We start from the raw sequence: 22,761 nt of genomic DNA, 5'->3' as shown, positions 1-22,761 counted from the left end.
GTAAGCAGGTCAGGGTGTAGCTGAAGCTCTGTGACAGAAATGTACTTCGTGGCAAATGTGACATTGTGAACAGCTCAGTATTGCATCTTTTTTTCTTAGATTTTTTAGTATTATGTAAATTTTTATATTACCAAGCCTGTGCTGTAAACACCTTGCCCTGCTGAGCCATTTCCACGACCCCACCACCCTTTAATTAAAGAATAGTTTCAAACAGTTATGAATTAGGTGTGTGTGTGTGTGTGTGTGTGCATGTGTGTATTGTCAGAGGATGGCTTACAGGAGCTGAGGTTGTGCCATGTGTTCCAGTGTGAGTGTGTGTGTGTGTGTATTGTCAGAGGATGGCTTACAGGAGCTGAGGTTGTGCCATGTGTTCTAGTGACTGATCTCAGGTTGTCAGCCCTGCATGCACATTTCGTTGTACTTCAATGGATGCCTTGGTGGTGACCAGTTTCCCTCAGGGTCCTAAATATTAACTTTCAAAATCCCAAGTCAGGATCTGTGGGTTCAAGGAAGTGATTTTTCTTTACCAAAGCATTGGTGGCATTATGGTTATAGGATTTTTATTCTACTGTTCTGATGAGGTTAAGTTGTGTGAGGCCCAAATTGCTTGTTAAGTGAATCCGGTTTTGAATCGCACAAAATGACTACATCTCTCCATTATACTGCTTGAAAAACACAACTCTTGGAGGGAGGTGACTCCTGTGACTCCTCACAGTAAGGAAGATGGCCAGCTCATTTCTAAATGGAAACTCCCAAGTGCCACAACACATCAATCATCTGACATACAACCCGGCTTCCAGTGAGCTGGAATGTACTTTAAAGGTCAGGCCTTTGGATGAAGAATGTCAGTTTAGTGGGTTATGCGGCGAAATGCCTACAGCTGGGGCACTGAGCGCTGGACAAACAGCTTCTCTTCAAATAGCCGAGGGAAGAGTGAACAGAGGGTTAGAAGCCGAAAGTTTTGCTTAAGCACATTTCCTAATGACTCTGACTGTACCTCGTTAAAAAGATAAAGAAAACAGTGGTGGAGAAAACATCAGGCCTATATTGGAGAAAACTGGAGAAATGTCACATTATGGGTGGAAAAAAAATCTACATTTTTAGCTCATGAAATTGGAAACTTCAAGCACAGTTATTATTTTAAATAAAAAGATCTTGGCATGCATTCCAGGCTGGCCTCGAATTCATGGTTCTCTTGCTTCAGCTAGGATCAGACTTGGGCTACTGAACCTATTTTCTACCTATAGAGGAGGCCAAGCTAGGCCCGATAGTGGTGCATGCTCATAATCCCAGTACCAGGTGGCACAGTGGCCGAGACAGGAAGATCATAAGTTCAAGGCTGTCTCTGGTAGGTAATGAGGTCCAGGCCAGCTCAGGCTCAGACTGACTCCATCTCCAGGAAGTGGGCTGGAGAGAGAATCGCCTTCGCTCCACATTTTCTCCATTTGGCCATCCTTTCCACCCCACATGCCCTCTGTCCGCATTCCTGTGTCCTCCTCCTGCAGGCAGGAGAGACTCTGGAAGTTTATGAAAAGTGAGGCAATCAGGCATTCTTTTTCAAACGGGCGAATCTTTTGTTCGGGTGGGATCCGAAGTTGCTGCCTCTGTTTCCAAACAGTCCTAAATCTGCCGGACTGGACTAAGGATCTGACCCTAACCTACTTTTTCAGAATGGCTGAAAGCGAGTAACTAAGACTTTTGATGCTCCAGGCCACAAGCCAGCTGTGTGACCTCGGCAGACAGAGTTACGTCTTCCCCAGCCAATAGCGATGAATGATCTTTTAAAACTGATCTTAATACCTGTTTCTGAATACAATCGCACGGCTCCTACTTTGCACACAGAGGGCTTTTAAAGCTCTCCCAAGTAATTCTTAAACCGCAGAATGCTTCCGAGAACAAACATCCGGCACAGTGCGAGGACACCTGGGCTTCGCAAGTCGCCCCGTGGGAACCAGCGAGCTTCGCGCTGCTCCTCCGCCCACGCTCCGGGGAGCCTGGAAAACCGATCCTCTCGGGAGAGAGTCTGGAAAACTGGCTGAGAATCGAAGCGGGCAGCTTCCGAGAGTGGGTCAAGCTGCTGGCGGCATTTAAGGACCCCAGTGCGACACACACAATTCCAACCCGAGCAGCCCCGCCGACCCCCGTGGGGACCACCTCCTAAAAACCGGGACCCCGGACTTTACCCCTAGCCCCAGCCCCCACGGAGGTGTGCCCATTTCTCCTCCACGTGACACGGGCCGGAACCGTCACTTCCGGCGGCGCGGACAGCGCGCTTGCGCGCCGAGCCCGGCTCTGCAAGCCGTTGGCACCGGCGCCGCACCCCCAACAGCCGCAAGAGGCGGACAGCATCTGTGTGAGCCCGGCGCGGACAGGCTGCGGTCTCCAGGGCGCGCAGGCCGCGGGGCCTAGCGCCACGCCCACCTCGGTCGGCCCCTCCCTCTTCCCGGGCGGCTCGCGCCCCGCACGCCAGGCCCCGCCCCGGCCCCGCCCCGGCCCCGCCCTCCCCGCTGGCTCTGCGGGCGCCGGGCAGCTGCAGCGGGCGGCCGGGGCTGCGCGCTCGGGACGCGCGGAATGTGAGGCGCGGCGAGCCGCTGCGCACCGACGCTCGCGCGCGCGAAGGGCGGCGACCCCTGGAAGATAGTCGGCCGCGCCCGGCGCTCCGCTGCGCGACGCGCGGGTCCGGGTTCTCGCCCTCGCGCGCCCCCGTGCCCTCTTGGTGCCCTCCAGCGCGCCGGCGGGACCATGAGGAAGTTCTCTCGGATGCCCAAGTCGGAGGGCAGCGGCGGCGGGGCGGCGGCTGGCGGGGCCGCGGGCGCCGGGCTCGGCGGCGGCTTCGCAAGCTCGTCCATGGGGGTCCGGGTGTTCGCCGTCGGTCGCTACCAGGTCACCCTGGAGGAGTCGCTGGCCGAAGGTACGGGCTCGGCGGGAGGCAGGTGAGGGAGGCCGGGGTGTGGCGGCGGCTGCGGGGCCGGCCCGGCGGCTGGAGAGTGGCTCCGGCGTGAAGCCGCTGGCAGCTCCGATGCAGGCACGGCTGCCTGCTTAGGAGTTTGAAATCGTTCCGTGTTCTTGGCGCGAGGAAAGAAATAGAAGACGTCCCAGTAAGTGATGTGGTGTCACGATGGGACCCGTGACTCATTAGAGGGTCAGATGGAGCAGTGCTGGGACACTGCTTTGCCAGCTCTGGCGGGTGTCCTGCGTTGCTTTCGGGTCCGAGCTTCCCGGATTCCCAGGGCGGTGGACTCCGCTGGGGTTTGTTTCTGCTAAAAACCAAACCAAAACAGGACTCACAAACCCTTGTATATGGCTGCATGTATGCAGATAATGTGTGTGTGTTGGCATGGTCTTCCAAGTTCAGTTAAGTGGTGCTTGAGGGTGGTGTGGGGAGTAAACTTGAAGGACGTTTATCTTCGTTGTTTAGAATCTTCTCCGCAAAAGGTCCTGTTTTTGTCCTCCCGTGTCATTTTATTAGTACTTTAACAGGCAAAGTGGAACAGTTTAACTTTCCCATGTGAGGTTTTTGTGAGGCTCTTTTATTGTCTGAAGGAGGTTATGACAGCATGCAAAAGCACAGTTATGAGAAACAAAGTTTACTCCGTGTTGAAAAAAAAAGTTTGCTTTAGTTTTGTATCTCTTGGTGTTATTGGCTTGTAGACAATCCCTTACGATCTCTTATTGCATGCCTTGACCTCTGAAGTTTTGAATGCAGACTATTAAGAAGTACGTTGGAAAAGCCCCTAAGAAATAGCTCTTCTTAGTATGTAGGTGACTTCTAAAAATAAGAGTAAGAAAACCAGAGACTGTAGGGAGACGTCTTGATATTCTGCATTGGCATGGTTTGGAAACAAGACAGCTTCCACTCGTAGTTTTGAAATTCCTTGAACAATAGGAATCAGCATAAGAAAAAACTGAGGGTTTCTGTCTATAAAATAAAGGAAAAGCAGACTTATGTTATCAGTGGTGTGTGTCTTGGTTTTGTAGGCCATTGTTCAGTTTAACACCCCCCCCCCACCCCTCTTTCTGAACTTTGGTGAACTGGAGGGACGGGATTGCCAGATTTTCAGAAGAGTTTCTGAGTGGTTTTGATAGGTTTGCTCCATTGCAAACTTTGCTAACTATTGAATTTCAGGTGTGGAGTAAGTTGGGTAGGTGTTGAGCATTGGTAGCTAGTAAGTCACGAATATACTTTTATTTGTTGAATAGTTCACTTAAGTGTAGCTTGAATAGTGTTAGCCTTTCTCATCAAATTTTAGGTCTCTCAGTATTAAGTACTAACATTTCAGCAGTTGACTGTAGATCTTAATATAGTCTTTGCTATATTACCCCACACTCAGTAACAAAGCACTGATATCACCCTTACAGTGTTCAATTTTGTGTGAGTGAGTGTGTGTGAGTGTGTGTGTGTGTATGATGGCAGGCCTGTACCACCAGACTTGCTAAAGTTAAAATAAGTCAAACCTTGACTTACTCCACACTTGTGCCTCAGCCTTACAGTGCTGGGATTGTGCACAGGCTGTTAGCAGCACCCATGGCCTCCTCTGACTTCTGCTTTAAGTGTTTATGTTTGATATTTGTTGTGTGTGCCTGTGTGCACTTGTGTGCAGAGAAGTGTCCTGTGTTCCTCAGTTGCTTTCCACCTTAGTTTTTAAGACATTGCCCTCAGACATCCGGTTAGCCTGGCTGGGCTGGCTGGCTGGCCCGTGCGTGCGCTCCGGGGATCCACCTGTTCTCTTTTTCTGCTAGCTTCAGGGGTTTACAGAAGGAGGCCACAGTGCTCAGCTCTTACATGGAAATTGGGGATCTGAATTTAGGTCCTAATGATTGTCTGACAAGCACTTTACCTTTGGGTTTCTGCCTCATTAAAACTTAGTTCATTAATTGTTGGGCGTGGTGGTGTTCTCCTTTAATACAAGGCAAGTGGATCTCTGTGGGTTCAAGGCCATCCTGGCCTACATAACAAGTTCTAAGACAGCAGGGCTACAAAGAGAGACCACGACTCAAAAACAAAACAAAACAAAACAAAACAAAACAACAAAGCAAAACATCCCCAAAATACCTACTTACTTGGCTTTAATAAGTGGTAGGCAGAAGCAAAGGTTGAAGGAACTTTTATAAAAGATGGAATTTCCTGTGTTTACACCTTGGCTCCTGGGTCAGGTTTAAATATCTAGAAGGCAGAGCCTACCTAGGCTCCTTTCGGATGTGCCACTCTTCCCTTTCCAGAACACACAATTGAAATGCTACTCACTTTATTTTTTGTAATTCTGCAGGCTAGGTGAAATGCTAGGTGCAAGTCTGGTCCACATATAAGTATGATTAATCAATAATTGACAGACTTGCTTGTTATTTGAGGTGATCGTGTATGAAGAGGCGTTGCATTCAGAGTGACCTCTTGTCTTTTCAATATACCACTCTCTGTCTTACTCTATGTAATTGACTATGTTCTACAAGCTGCAATGAATACTGGCTTAGCAAACACTGAATCATTGCTTCCAGGGGAAATGGCAGGGTTAGAAACTAGGAAGCCTTGCTTCACAGCATCCATGTGCCTGTCCTATGTGTGTTTGTGTTTAAAGACACCCTGTTTAGTGCCTGTTAGTGATTCATTAGCATATCGTATCTCTAGCTCAGGCCAACATGAAGATTATATAACACTTTTTCTCTGTGGGAAAACCATACTGTTTCCTGAGCTTGTGTACTCTAGCTTGCACTGTGCTCGGGAACCTTTCTAAACACAGAGATCACCTGAGAAGATTATACTGTACACGGCATGGGAAGGACACTTGCTGACAGTATGGAAGCTAAAGTAGGAACATGCAAGTCAAGAGATCTAGCTTTCCGCCCGTTTATATATCTGTAAGTGACCATCAGAGTGCTAAGAATAGGGGCTCGGGGAGTCTTAGCAAGTTGACAGTGTGACAAAGACAGAGTGCTGAAATGGTGACGAGCTCTCGTTATACACGTGTGTGCATGGATTTGTGTGGTACCTTAGCCACCACCAAAGCATTTTCAGGGGCATGCTTCTGTGTGCTCTAAACCGTTGGTGTAGTCTTCTATGTGAAGCACTTTATGTTACTACCTTTCTAGTCAAGCATGTATGTGCTTGAAAATGCTTGGAACTCCTCCTCTTCCCCTTTTCAGTTTCTACTGAAAGTTTTTAGGACTGATACCATAGTGAGGCATTTTCTTGTGTTTTCTGGAAAAGTGACTCAGTTTCAGGTGTTGAACTAATCCCGACTTAGAGCTTTTAAATGAGGCAGAGTCACCTGTCCATGCTAGCTTGAAACAACATCCACTTGTCAAGCACAGATAACTCAATATAGCCTTTCAGCTTTTATTAAAAAGTAAGACTGGTTTGTTGTTCATCCATATGTCCAAAAGAAGGGTTTTAATGCTTGTGTGGGGGAGCAGGAAGACTTGCCTGTTCAGTTTTGTTGTTTTTGAAACAGAGTCTCACATAGCTCTGGCTGGCCTCGACACTTGCCTTGCTGTGAGTCTCAGAACTTGTCAGCTTTTCCCAGAGTGTGAGTGCTGGCCACACACTATGCTGAGGAAGTTGGTTCTTGTTGATGGTTATTTTTTCCGCCCACGCATTTAGTGTACAGAATGGCCTTAAGGAGATGTCAAGAGTAGAACACGGATGATGGACTGAGCTAATTGAGCTTGAGGTTACCTGGGCCGGATAGGCACGGCCCTGAGAGCGTGGCCAGGGTAATCCCTACGCCATGCTTCTGGGAATGCTTATGCTGCTCTTGGTAACCGGAGAGCTACAGAATTCTGTAACTCTTAGATGCCTTCTAAGCATTAACTGCGTGGAGTAAGTCTAGGCTGACTATTAACTTACTTGGCTTTAATAAGTGGTAGGCAGAAGCAAAGGTTGAAGGAACTTTTATGAAAGATGGAATTTCCTGTGTTTATTTGTTAATTTTATAGGACAGTAGTAATGTATTGTACACTTAATTTTGCAATAAAGGTAGTAGGGAATGGTGAATTTGAGTATCTTCCTGGAAGAAATCATCTTTGGCTACCCAGAGACTTAATGTTACCAAGAGAAGATAGGAAGGATAGAGGGGAGAGTTTCACAGAGATAGCAACAACTGTTGTATTCCACATTGGTATTAAGCATGGCTCATATAGCAAATACAGCCATTCTCCAGCTCAGTAGAACCTAGTGTAATGCGGAAGACAAATGTGAAAGAAGCAGAGAGCTCTTTGTTAATGTGGTTAAAGTGAAGAGAAAGCCTGTGGTCTTAGAACGGTTGAGTCTAGGGAATGAAGAGGACCCTTCCAGCACTTTAGCAGAAGCCAAAGGGCAGGAAGTGTTAGCTAGTGAGACATGGCGGTTGAAGAGTAGGCCGGGAGGGAGCAGGCCCTGTGAAGAAGGCCTTCAGGAGCTGAGAGTGCTCAGAGCAGTGGACCACGGAGATGTCTGCTGAGGAGGACTGTGTGGACCATGATGATGGGTCACGTTGGAGACAGCTCCTAGGTGGTGGTGATGGGGGTCCAGAGTACTGGGCTTTGCACAACAGGCTGAGTTTGGGTCTTATCTCAAATGTAACAGGAAGATAATGAATAATTTAAAATGGTAACTGATTTTCCTACGGTCATACAGACTGCTAGATAGAAAATGGATGAGAAATGTGTAAAGTGAAATGACTAAAAACGACAGGGTGAAGATTAAAATGTTAGCGTTCAAATGTGAGGGCCTTGGAGGGTTGTTGAGGAGGTGAGAAGGGTCAGGGTGGCAGGCTTATACTGTACTGCTCCTGGATGGAGGTAGCATTTGCTACCTAAGTACGGGCAGATTTGGGGAACTATGGAGCAATTTCAGAATGGTTGGGGTATCTGAGAAGACATGCCTAGTGGAGCTTGGGTGTGTGGTACCTGATACCATTGCTGTGGCGTCTGGAGCCACTGTTAGACAAGTGTGAATTTGATGCCAGGAAACCCCAGGCCGATTGAAGGAGGGGCGTGGAGCTGTTCTTGCTCCGCCCATCGTTCTGGGCCTGGCTGTCCATCACAGCCCTCGGTGCTCTGCAACCCACCTTTACCGCTTCATCCCCCTGGACTCTGCTCTAGCCTCAGTGTGCTCTGCTTCCTGTTATTCTGTGACTCACACTTGTGCTTGCCTGTCAATTTACTGTAACCCCTGCTCCTAACTACTGGTTAGGATAGCTGTTTCCTTTCTCTGGACACTTGTGGCCATTTGCTTTCTTCTGTTGTATCACAGTTAAGTCTTTTGTTTTGAAATGTGATCGTGTTAACCCTTAAAAACACTAAGATAGTTAATTATTGTTGGTCTCTGACCGCTCCTAGGAGATAGTAAACTTTGGGGAACTAGAAACTCCTTCCCTCTCCCCCTCCCCCTCCCCTCCTCTTCCCCCTCCCCATCTCATTTATCTGAGACAGTGTTTCTTTGTGTAGACCTAGTTATACTGGAACTCACTCTGTAGATCAGGCTGGCCTGGAACTCGGCCTGCCTCTGCGTCCCAAGTGTTGGACCAAAGGCATCTGACTAGAAAGACTCTTAATTGCTGCTGTATTTACAAGTTCCTGTTCTCTTCCATGGACATTCAGCTAGGATGATGTTTGACTTTTAAAAATAAATGTATTTTATTTATGGTTATTGAAGACTTGAGACGGCTGGTGCATGCCACAGCACCTGTGTAGATGTCAGAGAGACAGCTTTTGGGAACTGGCTTTTCTCTCTTTCTTCCATGGGACCCTGAAGACTTAGTTCTTCAGGGCAGGTGCTTTTACCCACTGAGGGAGCTTACAGCCCTGGTTTCTGTTTCAAACCACATGTTTTTAATATAATTAAGGACGTAATTTGCAAGTTGAAAAGGACCAATGAAGGGCTCTTTATTGGACCATCAAAATCTTTTACTTGGACCAGGGGACCATGCGCTTTTTTGTTTTTTTGTTTTTTTTTTTTTTTTTTTTTTTTTTTTTTTTTTTACTTTTGTGAAGGCGAGCTAATTCAGAGTGTCATTTCACTTAATCTTTCTAATTTCAAGTCTGGGCAGGGGTCTGTGCATAGTCCCTTCACTCTGTTGACATAGCTTTCTTTATTATGCAGAGGTGGCTTTTAAAAAAGAAAAGCACAGAAAATGAAAGCAGGGGAAGGCACATTCTGTGTGCAGTGAGATAGTTTTATGACGCGCCTGTGAGGACAGAGGAGGAGGCGAAGTTTTTCCAGTGTCCTGGGTCCTTGGCTCCTGTCCTCTTGGGCGGACCCAGCGATTATAATTGTTTTTTTTTTTTTTTTTTCTGTGTAGAGTTAGATTCTTAGGAAACGTTCCCTCTCCTGAAACATGGAGTTAGTGTATGAGAAGATTGAAAATGGAAGCATGTGACAGTCCAGCAGCGCACTGTATGCCAGAGGCCCGTCAGTGTGAGCAGAGCTCAGAGTCAGCTTTACTTTTAACCTTTTTTAGTGAAAGCCTATCCTAGCATCGTGACAGCTTGCTCTCAGAACAGCCCACACTTATCCTGCATCGGTCGGTCGCCACATTGAATCCACTGGTATCCTTATCTCAAGCCACCTAGTCTCTAGAACTGTGAGAATGAATGTTTTGTTTATATCCCAGCTTCTTAAACTGTGGGTCACCACCCCATGGGTTATGTAACAGTGTGTATATGTGTGTGTGTGTGTGTATGTGTGTATGTGTGAAGAATTTTGGCAACAGTAAAAGGTTTCTGAATGACCAAAGACTAAAAATTAATTGACAATCAAGTGTGTAAAGCCTCCGAGGTGCTCTGCAGGCCTCTGCTGTGTGGGCACCTCCTCTGCAGCCTGGGTTCTGAGCACAGAGTGTGCACCTTGTCCATTGCGGGCTGTTTTCCCTTGCACCACCACCAAACCCTGCCTGAAACATTTCGGCTTGATTGGAGAGTTGACGTTAGGAATTGCAGTGCTTTTACTGAACACACTTCTCTGCTTTTCTAGAAACAGTGCTTTAATTACAGAGAAACAGAGGTGTAATATTTTCCTGTTGTCATTCCTCATATCAAGCTAGTTTATGTTTGGATTGTATTACATTAGATTAGAATGTTTAACAATTGTTATTTGAATTGTTAGTTTGATTTTTGTAAAAAAAATGTCTAATGAATTTTGGCTTGTGTCTACAGCAGACTTTCTGACAATTTCTGAAATGGCTCTAAACTCATGTTTGCCATTTTGTGCTGAGAATTATGTGAGGCAGTGTTCTCAACGTCAGCGATTATAAAGTGAAAATACCAATCAGCTGAAAAACATTGAAAATACTCTGTGTTCTGCGGAATCAAATATTTATTAGCCAAGATCTAATTCCTTATGTATAAACAAATGAGGAATTTACCTCATTAGTATATGCATCTGCTTTTACTTTAATGAATGGGAAGCTGTATGTGCCAGATTCCTTTACGTTTCTGTACAATTTGCCATCACTGAAGCGTAACTGGAGTATCTGTTTTGCATGCCGACTACCTTTCTTAGGCAGAAGGGGCTGATGGGCAGACAAAGCTTAAGATGCCCTGGTTGGTCATCACCCAACCTGTGGTATTTTGATATAATTGGCAGGAGAGGCCAAGACATTTCTGTTTTACTTACCTTGTATTGTTACATTTGCCTAGAATGCAGATACCTGCTGTTGTATCCCCTGCCCCTGTTGAAATTGGGTATTGTAGGAGGCATTTATTAAGACAATTTCTCATTGCACATCTTTTGTTTGCTCCTGAAACCTGTCTGAACCTTTGGCCCCAGGTGTGGCAGCTGTTTCTCATGTGATAGCACTTCCTCAATTTTGTTCTGTTCCAATAAAAGTTTTCTTGATTTTGAAATGTAGCCCATTTAGGATTTGGCTTGTCGTCTCCTGTTACCATTACTTGTTGTACTCACTGTATTTAGTATTTAGTGTATTTGTGAAAGAGTGAGTATTTGACTTCCACAGTGACCAGAAGGCCTAGTAACTGTTACCGTGAGCAGATGCTCTCACGTCTGACATGACTGCCTGTCCCTGCTGGTCTGCGGCTGGTGGTTGTTCCCCTGCCCCTCTCCTTTCCTTCACACAGGGTCATTACACTGCCACTGAGCCCCAGCCCCAAGCCCTGCTCTCATGTCCATTGGAAGAAACTAAAATAGGAAGGAACTGAAAGAAGATTCCTTATAATAGTGTAGGTATAGTATTAACTGGGTGAACAGAAACACTGTATGGGATTGGGTTTTGAATTTTGGGCTTTTTTTTCTGTTTACATGGCTAGTTAATTCTTGTTTCCTGGGCTTTTATTTAGCTGTGGCTTTCAAATGTTCTTGCTTGCGGTCCCTTGACTGGTATCACTCCACTAAAGAAAGTCCTTACTGTGGTATAGTGAGGAGCTGGCTGGTTCTAACCTGGTGGTGTGTAACTTTTCTTACGGCAGAACCCTTTTGGAGACTGGTCAGTTGCAGGTGGCCCTCTCTTGGGTGGGTGTTGGGGTAGCACCTAGGCTTAATTGGATGGGTGGCTGAGAGTAAGAGATCAGGAAGAAGGACATCTTTTGAGGCTTTTCCTTTGGGACTCCTAATTGGAACAGGCCACATTGGAAGTACTTAGTTCTATGTAGATCTTGACTTTTCCATTAGGACATTTGTAATCTTAGCACAAGGTCAGCGGGGAACAACCATGATATATACGGTTTTGTTCACAGCACATAGCATACCATCATTATCTTGATTCTTTCATACTTGATTTCTAAGAGTATAAGAGTTCTGACACCCCCCCTTCCCTGCCTAAATGCTATAGTTACTTGTTTTCCAAGGGGCTCACTGGCTAGACCTTTGTTAGGACTGGCTTGGACTTTTACTCACTTACCTGTCTTCTTGTGAATGAGATCGTCAGGAGGCTAGATTTTACTCTTCACTCTGGAATCATTAAGATTCATACTAAAATCGTTAAACAAAATAGTGAGATATTTCACAAGTGAATCCTGTGGAGTGTTTCCCTAGGAAGTGTCATCTTATGCCGTGACTCACTTTCGTTCTGTGGCCTTCCTCATAGACTCTGCTGCTGAGTGCTAGTGTCCTTCCCTTGGTGTAGGGAAAGTGATGGTACAAATCTAACTAGTAGGGTGTGCACTTTTTTGTTTTCTTGTTTTCAGAATTAGGGTAAATACATGTTTTGAGCTGTGTATAACCTTTTGATGGTGTCTTCTGTGATGAGTAACAACTTTATAAGATAGCTAATTGCAGTAATGTGGATATCAAAATTTTTGTGTGTGTGAGTTATATATATGGTGGATCAAAATTAGGAGTGTAGTAAGTTCTGAATCTCATTAGTACAGTTCTATGGTTAATTGCTCCAGCCCACCCAGTTCAAATCTTCACAAATAGTCAAATGGATTGATAAGTATTTGGCATTAAAAAAAAACAAACTTTTATCAAAATACTATTTACGTATTCCGAGTAAAAAAACTTCAGAATCTCAACCCAAATGAGTGTTTTTTATTTCTAATCTAGTAAAGATAGTGCTGTAGTTTCATTTTTGTGCTGCCTTTTCGTGGGAAGGAGGTAAAGAGAAGAGGAGGAACCTTGGGCTCATGTATCAGACAGACCCTCAGACAGCCTGTGGCCTCTGCCTTTGTTTCTGGGCAGAGCCCTTCATCTCAGAGGCAAGGCACAGCAGGGTGTGGGGCCACAGGCACAGCCCCAGTGCTCACTTCGTCTGGTGATAGGCCCAGCTCCTAGTATATCACCTCCCAAGAATTTGTTGAATTATGTGGCTATAATTCAGTGTATTAAGCCATGGATGGTGTCAGAGGCCATGATTCAGTCACTCCTGGTGATTTCCATCTGGGTCAAGCCTTTAACACGAGTCCTTTTCTTCTTCTTCTTCTTTTTTTAAAAGTACTTCTTATTCATACTCAAAAACTTATTCTTTTTAATCTTATTTCAATGGTAATTTTTGAATCTATGCAAGTAACCTAGATATGGTAGCTCATGGGAGCCTATACTCAAGAGGTTGGTGCAGGAGCATTGCTCAGAATTTGATTATGAGATCCTGCCTTTAAAAGAAAAACAAAGTAGGTCTGGGTTTTCTTTCTTTCTTTCTTTCTTTCTTTCTTTCTTTCTTTCTTTCTTTCTTTCTTTCTTTTTTTCTTTCTAAGATTTATTTATTCGTGTATTTTATATATATGAGTGCTCTGTCTTCAGACACACCAGGAGAGGGTGTCAGATCCCATTACAGATGGCTGTGAGCCACCATGTGGTTGCTGAATTGGACTCAGGACCTCAGTCAGTGCTCCTTTATCCACTGAGCCATCTCTCCAGGGTTTTATTTCTCTTAACTATGTGTTTGTGATAGTTTGATCCAAAGAAGATGTAGGAAGCGCATATATGAATTTTTAGTTGTTCAAAATTGACTTTTTATGAATCTCATGAATTTCTAGAACAAGAAACTTTGATGCGTACATGAACAGTTTGTCTTTGCATACCAGCACTGCTGTTTGCTAATGTTGCTGTGACAGACGGCCCAAGAGGACAGCTTAGCATAGACTCACCTTAGTCATGGCTTCTGGGACAGCAAGGAGACAGAATAGCAAGGCGCACGTGTGGCCTTAGAGCAGCTCACCTCATGCTGCCCGAGACAGAGAAGGGAGAGCACAGCCTAGGTGTAACCTTTATCAGCACACCCTCCTGGGCACGCCCCTTTCTGCCTGCCCTAAAACCTCCAGCACCTCTGAATACTGCCATCAGCTAGGGACTGAGTACGAAACTTACCCAGTTGGGTGTATCTCATATTCAGACTGTAAGAGCCACGGTGGATGGTGTGAAGTAAGGTCTATTGATTTTCACCTTTCAGAAAACTAGAGATAGGATTTGTGTCTGGTGTATAAAATATTGAATTAAAGATATCAGCCTCCTTTTGAAAATGATCTAAACATTGTATTGAATAGAATTAGTATTATCAGACTAACAGTCTTTAGAAAATGCTAGTGCTCCATCAGATTTTTTCATAATTGAACTGCTTATTTAATTTTAGTTCCCTCATTTTTAACTGCAGGAAGGGAAGTAGGTGGTAGAACCCAGCGTCACAGTTCTGGTGTTGGTTAGAGGGTAAACTGACCTTGGGTCTCACGGCTCTACCCTAGCCCTTCCTCCGTGTATGCCCTGCATAGGCTCTGTGCATAGTGCAGGACTCTTGGTGAAGGTGAGCGCTTGCACGAGGACTTGCGCGCTGATGTCAGGAGGCTGGAGGACTTTGGTATCTCGGAGATGCTGGAGTATTTGTGACTAAGGAGTGTGGAGGTACAATGCTCCTAGACATTTCAAAACTAAAGCTTGTTTATTCTTTTTGAAGATCATCAAATCAGGTGCTACAGCTTTCAAGGCAAGACTATGATAACTTGGAAAGTTTAAATTGAGTTGACTTACAATTCCAGTGGATTAGAGGTCCGTAATGGCAGGGAAGGCTTATGCTGAGAGATGAGAGATGCATCTCAGCTTTCTTAGGAAGCAGGATGGGTGAGGGTAGAGGGAGCAGGGAACAGGGCCCAGGGCGTGGAACACGGAGAGTCGGGTGAGGAGGCTATAAACAGTCACCCCTCCACCCCGTTACCCCATTAATGCCCTTCCTCCAAACAGGCTCCATGACCTGAAATTCTGAAACTTTTCCAAACAGCACCAACAGCTAGGGACCAAGAGGTCAAACACATCAGCCTCTGGGAGACATTTCTCGTTCAGGCTTCCTTTGAATTCATCTGTAGTCTCTGTCCTAAATGAGATAATGTATCTGCTCTCTTCGTGGCACGCCGTGTAGAGCTGCACTACTTCTGTCAGCTGGACCCAGCAAAGCAGTGCCTCGCAGTGCCTGTAGGGCTGGAAAGGGTGAGCAGGGTCCGTCCCAAATGGAATCTTCCCCTGTCCCTCCTTCAGCCGCTGAGAAGCCCAAGTCTGTTTCTAGGAATTTGAATAGGCTAGGCACTTTGCAGAAGCAGATAGCATTTGTTCTTCTATGCAAGTCCCTGGTATAGTTTGTCTCAGAATTTCATTCTTTTATCATTTTTTTTGAAGGTAGGGAACAAGAATGATCAGCTTGCCCAAGCCTCTCAAGTGCTGGGGTCACTGGCAGGCGCCTTCAAAACCCGCTCCCCATCCTCTTAAAGTCCGATGCTGCTCCATGTGCCTTGTTAGATCACATTTGTGTGTCTGTTCCACCTGCTCATGGACATTTGGGTTGTCTCTGCTTTAGGCTGCAATTGCTGGAGATTTTTATATGTATATATATGTATGTGTATATACACATATACACATACACACAGGCATGCGTGTGAACCCTTAGTTGTACAACTTTTTGTTGTCTGTTCTGTGCCTAGTTTTCATAGCGTTTGCACTGTTTACAGCCCCAGCAGTGCGCAGTGATCCCAGCTTTTCAGCCTCCTTGTCTGTCCAGTACCCAGCCATGCTCTGGGCTTTCTATGAGCGTGTCCTAATGATATGCCATGTGTCATGGCTTTCATGTACATTTTCCTAACCATTTGTGAATCTGAGCTTCTTTTCATTACCATACTGGCTGTGTGTTTCCTATCATTAGAAGACATGAGAAATGTGGATGGCTTTTGCTGTGTAATAATACATGGTGAATAATTGAGAAAAAGCCTTCGGAATCCTGCCGTATGGAATACCAGTTTCATTTGAAGGCATGGCTGACAAACTGATTGTGCATTTAGATCTGGGTGTCTGACAGCCAGTTTTCTCAGGTGCTGGAGTGAGTGTCATTTAGGGGAAACAACTGACGGTGTTATTAATGTTGGAATTTGAACTTTCAAAAGACAATTATAACCTTGGAAAACGTGTATCTGCCATTATAATGTTGACAGCCTCATTACTCTAACGGCTGAGGAGACAGGTGATATTAACAAATGCAATTTGAGAAATTGTCTAACAGAGCAGCTGTATAACTCGAGCTGTATTTTCCAGCACATCATTTACAAAGCACATGATTAACACATGGATATTAAATATAACAGTACAAAAAAAATCAATGATAAGGTTTCAGATGCCACATTACAACTGGTCTTTAAGAAACAAATTGCTATGTTTTGCCTGAGTAGTAAAGAATAACATATATAATTTTCTAAGAAGACTATTAAAATAATCTTTATCTTAATCCATGTGAAACTGAATTTTCTTTATACATTTCATGCAGCCAAAATAATGTTACAGATTTGCATGTATAGACCTACTACTAGTAAGAACCTCTTTTTCTGTACTGTGTGCTGGGTTAGGAGCTAGTAGCCACAGGCGTTTGCTGGCTAGTTTGGTCTAATACATATGGTATGCATAAAACACAGGATTTTAAAGCTTTATGAAAAATGTAAAAGAGATGTATAATATTTATGAAAATCTATAAATATATATACATATTAAATATATGTATGTTTGTGTGTTGCTGCTAAGGAGTAAACTCAGGGTCCCACATGTGCTATATGTACTCTGTACCATATGCCTAGCTCCTAATAGTTTTATAATATTGGTTTTATATTGAAAGAAGATTATTTTGTGTATATTCAGTCAAATGAAATATATTATTAAAATTAATGTTACTAATTAGTATTTTTAATGTAACTGTTTGAAAATTTAAAACTGCATATGGCTTACATTGTGTTAGATCCGTGTTGTTCATGGCTGAGTTATTGTTGGTTGTATGGACTGTACACTTTGCAAATAATACTGCTTGTTTAGGGCTCACAAATACCTGCCTCTGGTTGTTGTTGTTGTTTTGGGTAGAGGATTTTAATAGTCTATCTATCTATCTATCTATCTATTTTTGGTCTTAAACTGGCATGGGACCAAAGAGACTTTTCTTTTATTTAGTTCCTTTAGGTAATTTATTACAGCAACAGAAAGGTGACTGACTCAGTCCATTAATTCTAAAAGTGACTATTCTACTGCAGGAAAGAATATGCAGGTAACCATAGAGAAAACATTTTGTGTGGGAGTGGAGGTGTGTTGAACTATCTAGCGGCGTTCAGGCTCCGTGAGTGGGAGTTGTGAGGAGGGGTTCTGTGGGAGTAGCTGACACCTGGAGCTGTGTTAAGTTCTCAGGACTGTAGCTGGGCTCCTCCAGCCTTTGGCACAGTGTTTCTCAAACTCATGGCTGTACAGCTGACCTGGGCTTGTTAAGCTGCAGCTCCCTTGTGAGGCCTGGGGCCTGTATTCCTAGCAAGGGCTAGGTGATGTCACTGGTTCTTCTGTCACAGACAGCCTTGTTCCATGAGTCTAGGAGGGTCACTGTGAGCACCCACTTTGTTATGACAGGAATCATCAGGAGACTGGAAGGGTCTCACTGTGCAGAACTTACAGACTGCCTCCTGTTCCTGATTGTTCCTGTTGGGTGAACACTGTACACAGCAACTCCCAGCAACTCATTCTTCAGGTTCATCTAGGTCTTAGGTCTCAATAATAGGAAGTCTGTATTTAGGGGAAGACTCTAGGTCTATTAAGGATTCTAGGTGTTTCTTCAATGTTGGGAGTTTGATATTACCTGAAAACTGTGTAAATGAGAGGATTGTCATACTCACAGTATTGAGTATACTTTTCTAGGGACGATGTCTCTTTCTCCTCCCTGCTGCCCTCGTTGTGTGTGGGGAAGCAGTGGGGTCTCACCTTCCACTCAGGCTGCTCTGGAACTTAGATAGCATGCAGCCAGTCTGCTCTGGAGTGCATGCTGCTCTCTCACTCAGGCACTCCAAGTGTGCGGAGATCTAGGTGTGACTCCAAGTGTGCTGAGATCCTGGGTGTGACTCCAAGTGTGCTGAGATCCTGGGTGTGACTCCAAGTGTGCTGAGATCTAGGTGTGACTCCAAGTGTGCTGAGATCCTGGGTGTGACTCCCAAGTGTGCTGAGATCTAGGTGTGACTCCCAAGTGTGCTGAGATCTAGGTGTGACTCCAAGTGTGCTGAGATCCTGGGTGTGACTCCAAGTGTGCTGAGATCTAGGTGTGACTCCAAGTGTGCTGAGGTCCTGGGTGTGACTCCAAGTGTGCTGAGATCTAGGTGTGACTCCAAGAGTGCTGAGATCCTGGGTGTGATTCCAAGTGTGCTGAGATCTAGGTGTGACTCCCAAGAGTGCTGAGATCCTGGGTGTGACTCCAAGTGTGCTGAGATCCTGGGTGTGACTCCAAGTGTGCTGAGATCTTGGGTTTGACTCCAAGTGTGCTGAGATCTAGGTATTACTCCAAGTGTGCTGAGATCTACCTGTGACTCCAAGTGTGCTGAGATCCTGGGTGTGACTCTAAGTGTGCTGAGATCTAGGTGTGACTCCAAGTGTGCTGAGAATTAGGTGTGACTCCCAAGTGTGCTGAGATCTAGGTGTGACTCCAAGAGTGCTGAGGTCCTGGGTGTGACTCCAAGTGTGCTGAGATCTAGGTGTGACTCCCAAGAGTGCTGAGATCCTGGGTGTGACTCCAAGTGTGCTGAGATCCTGGGTGTGACTCCAAGTGTGCTGAGATCTAGGTGTGACTCCAAGTGTGCTGAGATCCTGGGTATGACTCCCAAGTGTGCTGAGATCCTGGGTGTGACTCTTAAGTGTGCTGAGATCAAGGTGTGACTCCAAGTGTGCTGAGATCTTGGGTTTGACTCCAAGTGTGCTGAGATCTTGGGTTTGACTCCAAGTGTGCTGAGATCTAGGTGTGACTCCAAGTGTGCTGAGATCTAGGTGTGACTCCAAGTGTGCTGAGATCCTGGGTGTGACTCTAAGTGTGCTGAGAACTAGGTGTGACTCCCAAGTGTGCTGAGATCTAGGTGTGACTCCAAGTGTGCTGAGATCCTGGGTGTGACTCCAAGTGTGCTGAGATCTAGGTGTGACTCCCAAGTGTGCTGAGATCTAGGTGTGACTCCAAGTGTGCTGAGATCAAGGTGTGACTCCAAGTGTGCTGAGATCTAGGTGTGACTCCCAAGAGTGCTGAGATCCTGGGTGTGACTCCAAGTGTGCTGAGATCCTGGGTGTGACTCCAAGTGTGCTGAGATCCTGGGTGTGACCCCAAGTGTGCTGAGATCCTGGGTGTGACTCCAAGTGTGCTGAGATCAAGGTGTGACTCCAAGTGTGCTGAGATCTTGGGTTTGACTCTAAGTGTGCTGAGATCTTGGGTTTGACTCCAAGTGTGCTGAGATCTAGGTGTTACTCCAAGTGTGCTGAGATCAAGGTGTGACTCCAAGTGTGCTGAGATCTAGGTGTGACTCCCAAGAGTGCTGAGATCCTGGGTGTGACTCCAAGTGTGCTGAGATCCTGGGTGTGACTCCAAGTGTGCTGAGATCCTGGGTGTGACCCCAAGTGTGCTGAGATCCTGGGTGTGACTCCAAGTGTGCTGAGATCAAGGTGTGACTCCAAGTGTGCTGAGATCTTGGGTTTGACTCTAAGTGTGCTGAGATCTTGGGTTTGACTCCAAGTGTGCTGAGATCTAGGTGTTACTCCAAGTGTGCTGAGATCTACCTGTGACTCCAAGTGTGCTGAGATCCTGGGTGTGACTCTAAGTGTGCTGAGATCTAGGTGTGACTCCAAGTGTGCTGAGAATTAGGTGTGACTCCCAAGTGTGCTGAGATCTAGGTGTGACTCCAAGAGTGCTGAGGTCCTGGGTGTGACTCCAAGTGTGCTGAGATCTAGGTGTGACTCCCAAGTGTGCTGAGATCCTGGGTGTGACTCCCAAGTGTGCTGAGATCCTGGATGTGACTCCAAGTGTGCTGAGATCTAGGTGTGACTCCAAGTGTGCTGAGGTCCTGGGTGTGACTCCAAGTGTGCTGAGATCTAGGTGTGACTCCAAGTGTGCTGAGGTCCTGGGTGTGACTCCAAGTGTGCTGAGATCTAGGTGTGACTCCCAAGAGTGCTGAGATCCTGGGTGTGACTCCAGGTGTGCTGAGATCCTGGGTGTGACTCCAAGTGTGCTGAGATCTAGGTGTGACTCCAAGTGTGCTGAGATCTAGGTGTGACTCTAAGTGTACTGAGATTCTGGGTGTGAGCCACAGGCTCAGCTTGTCTCTCTCCTTTTAAAATTCATTCAGTGAAGTTTTTTTCAGTTAGGTCCTGAAACTCCATAAGCTTAATAGCATATGCTTATATTGTGAATGATTTAACCTTTCATCGGTATAAAAATCATGTTGATTATTCTGATCTTTGAGATAACATAGATTTCTCTTACTTACTTTAAGTCTTACTTTAAGGCCTATGAATCTAAGTTAAAATGACAGTCCCTATCTAGGAATGACTTGTCTGGATATTTTTAATGGACTAGTTTCTTCAACTAAAGGTGACTCATGCTGGTAGAGAAAAATATGAAGTCACAAAATATGAAAGTTGACAGAAATTGTATTATTTGGTGGAAAGAAAGGAAGGAAAATGGGATGTCGTCTAGAAACCCAACTGCAGTTTCAGTCTCTCAGCTGTATTGTATGGGCTTGTTAAGGTCTCAGGAGATGGCTCAGGAAGTAACTTCTAGATTATAAGAATAGCTTTTTAAACTTAGCTCAATTTTTTTTGTCACTTGTTACCTTCCTGTCCTCTCCTAACCCAGACTCTGGCCCCCATTCCTTTTGTCTCTGGATTGGACTCTGATAGGAGGTTTCTAGAATTGAAACTCTGCTGTATTTGCCTGCCTGTGGTGGGCTTCTTTTACTGGATTGTGTTAAGACACACGGAAGGTTAAAATGTAACAATCATGCCATGGCACTTAAGCAAAAGCGCACAAAAGCGTGGACAGAGCAAAGCCAGTGTGCTTTCCCAGAGCTAAGTCATTGTGAAGGCGGTACCAGTGCTTGAGGGGGAAGATAGGAAGGAGGATGGGGGCTTGAAGGCCCTCTGAGGCTACGGAGCAGAGACTGCTCGGATCCTGTCTCTAAAGCAATAAGTGGATAAAAACAGATATGGACAAGTTGCGATTTTGATTCTTATCCAACTGCTAATAAGGAAGCTTTTTCCTTATTTTTTCTTCTTGAGATAAAGTCTCACTCTCTAACTCTCGCCTGCTGGACTTTGCCATGTAGACCCACACTGCCCTCAAGCTCACAGAGATCCACCTCTTCCTTGAGTCTGAGGGCTGGCATTAAAGGTGTGTGCCACCTCAGGTTATGGAGATATTTTATAAATGTTGGTAGCCATAGAAACGCACACCAGTGCTGAAAATGACTTGCTTTATTTCCTTTCTTGATTACTTTCTATATCATAAAATAAATTGTTTAATTCTGGAAATTTACAAAAGCTAACTGTGTTCCTCCCAAGGGTGACTGTCAGCAGATAGTCTCTAAGCCTGCCACTTAAGAAGTTTTAGGGAAGTGAATTATCTTACCCAGAAACCTTCCCAGAATTTCATTGGACTTATTATCTAAAAGTGTATGTAACTAATTGATCTTTTAGGTAAAATACCTGCCTTAAACTAACCACACATCATTAAGATCCATGCCTCTAAGTTGAGTGATAATTTGGGCTTGGAACTCAGTGCTTTGAAGACAAAGTACTCTCTGCTTGTGACATTTGTTGAATTTTATTTTATTTTAGAAGTGCTGGGGCTCAGATCTAGTGTATGCATGCTAAGTAATGATTGTGCTTCCCAGCTGTACCATAGTCCTGTCTGAAAATTTAACTAAATTTAATCAGTATGTTTCTATATACTGTGCTCACTTGGATAAAAGATGTCAGTGGCATTATCATTGTTTTTTGTTGGAACATTTGCAGAAATTTCTGGTAGCCTAGAGAACGTCCCCATTCTTTGTGACCCCACCCACCATCCACCCAGAAGTTGGGCCTGCTGGGGAAGATGGTCAGCCTAGCAGGACCACACAGTGCTGCCTGTCTTCTCCCTGCAGCTCTCAGATGTCAGCAGCATCTCAGGAGAAGACACGCCCTCTTGCTCACCCCTCCTCTCTGCACTATAGTGTTGTCTGGCTTGAGCATGGTGTCCTTCTTGCTCCTGCTGTGACGACGCAGGGAGCTCATAGCACAGCTCCCTGCTGTGCCTCGAGGGCAGCCTTTCCTAAGTCATCCTGCACTTTGGCTCCCTCAGTCTTCTGTCCCTTCTCCCACGGTGATCCTAGCCTTGGAGGAAGAGGAAGATAACAGGGGCCCTCGTGGGGCTGAGGGCTCTGCAGTCTCATTTCTGCGCGCCGACCTGTTGGGAGTCTGCTGATGGCCACCTCCGGAGGGAAGAAGCTTCTCGGATAAGGGATGAACAAGATCTGGGGTCCAGCCATAAGTTAGGAGTGTAATACTGTGTCAGTTTAGCAGAATGATGATAGCAGATTCCCTGTGGCCCATGGCCAGCCTAGCCACGGGCTCCTGAGTAGGAATGGGTTCTATCTCACGGAGTGGGCCTTAAATCCAGTCAGAAAGTGTTAGTTATTCCCAGAAGATAGCTAAGGCCAAAGGACTGGTGAGAAGCTGGAAATGTGGTGAAGGAAACGGGAAAAATGGATATACTTGCTGGATGCCTTTCAGAAACCTACCCCATCTTTCTTTCCCCCTTTTTCTGCGCTGGGCTGGATTCCAGAGCTTTGTACATGTTTGTTAACCTTTGAAAGCAGCTGAAGAGATGTTTTAAAAATGGGGATAAATACATGGAACTGGAGTGTTGAAAAGACAGTTGGTTATGTATTCCAGCCCATTTATATGTGAGCTAGCATCTCCTTTTGAGCTTGTGTTTTAGTCACAGCCTCCCCTCCACTCTTTTTCCCTCCCCTGTCCTCCCCTGCCCTCCCCTGCCCTCCCTTCCGCCCTGCTCACTTCCCTTCACCTCATGGCGTCCTTCATCAGTTGGCTCTTTG

The 22,761-nt window shown here is 45.4% G+C and overlaps 1 protein-coding gene across 2 annotated transcripts in view; it reads left to right on the top strand.

The window, feature by feature from the left end:
- Positions 1–2,373: 2,373 nt before the first annotated feature.
- The window catches only part of Bmp2k (BMP2 inducible kinase), a 102,484-nt gene continuing 82,096 nt past the window's right edge, over positions 2,374–22,761 (top strand). Inside the window, exon 1 of one of the 2 annotated variants that reach the window (XM_052198541.1) lies at positions 2,374–2,911. In XM_052198541.1, the coding sequence (XP_052054501.1) occupies positions 2,743–2,911 (169 nt within the window). In that variant the 5' untranslated portion in view covers positions 2,374–2,742. The remainder of the gene's footprint in view (positions 2,912–22,761) is intronic. The other variant, XM_052198540.1, reaches the window with a different exon arrangement.

This window comes from Apodemus sylvaticus, chromosome 11 (genome assembly GCF_947179515.1).
Source record: "Apodemus sylvaticus chromosome 11, mApoSyl1.1, whole genome shotgun sequence".
Classification (NCBI taxonomy): Eukaryota; Metazoa; Chordata; class Mammalia; order Rodentia; family Muridae; genus Apodemus; species Apodemus sylvaticus.
The sequence above is the reverse complement of the archived record's forward strand: the minus strand, read 5'-3'. Positions and strand labels throughout refer to the sequence as shown.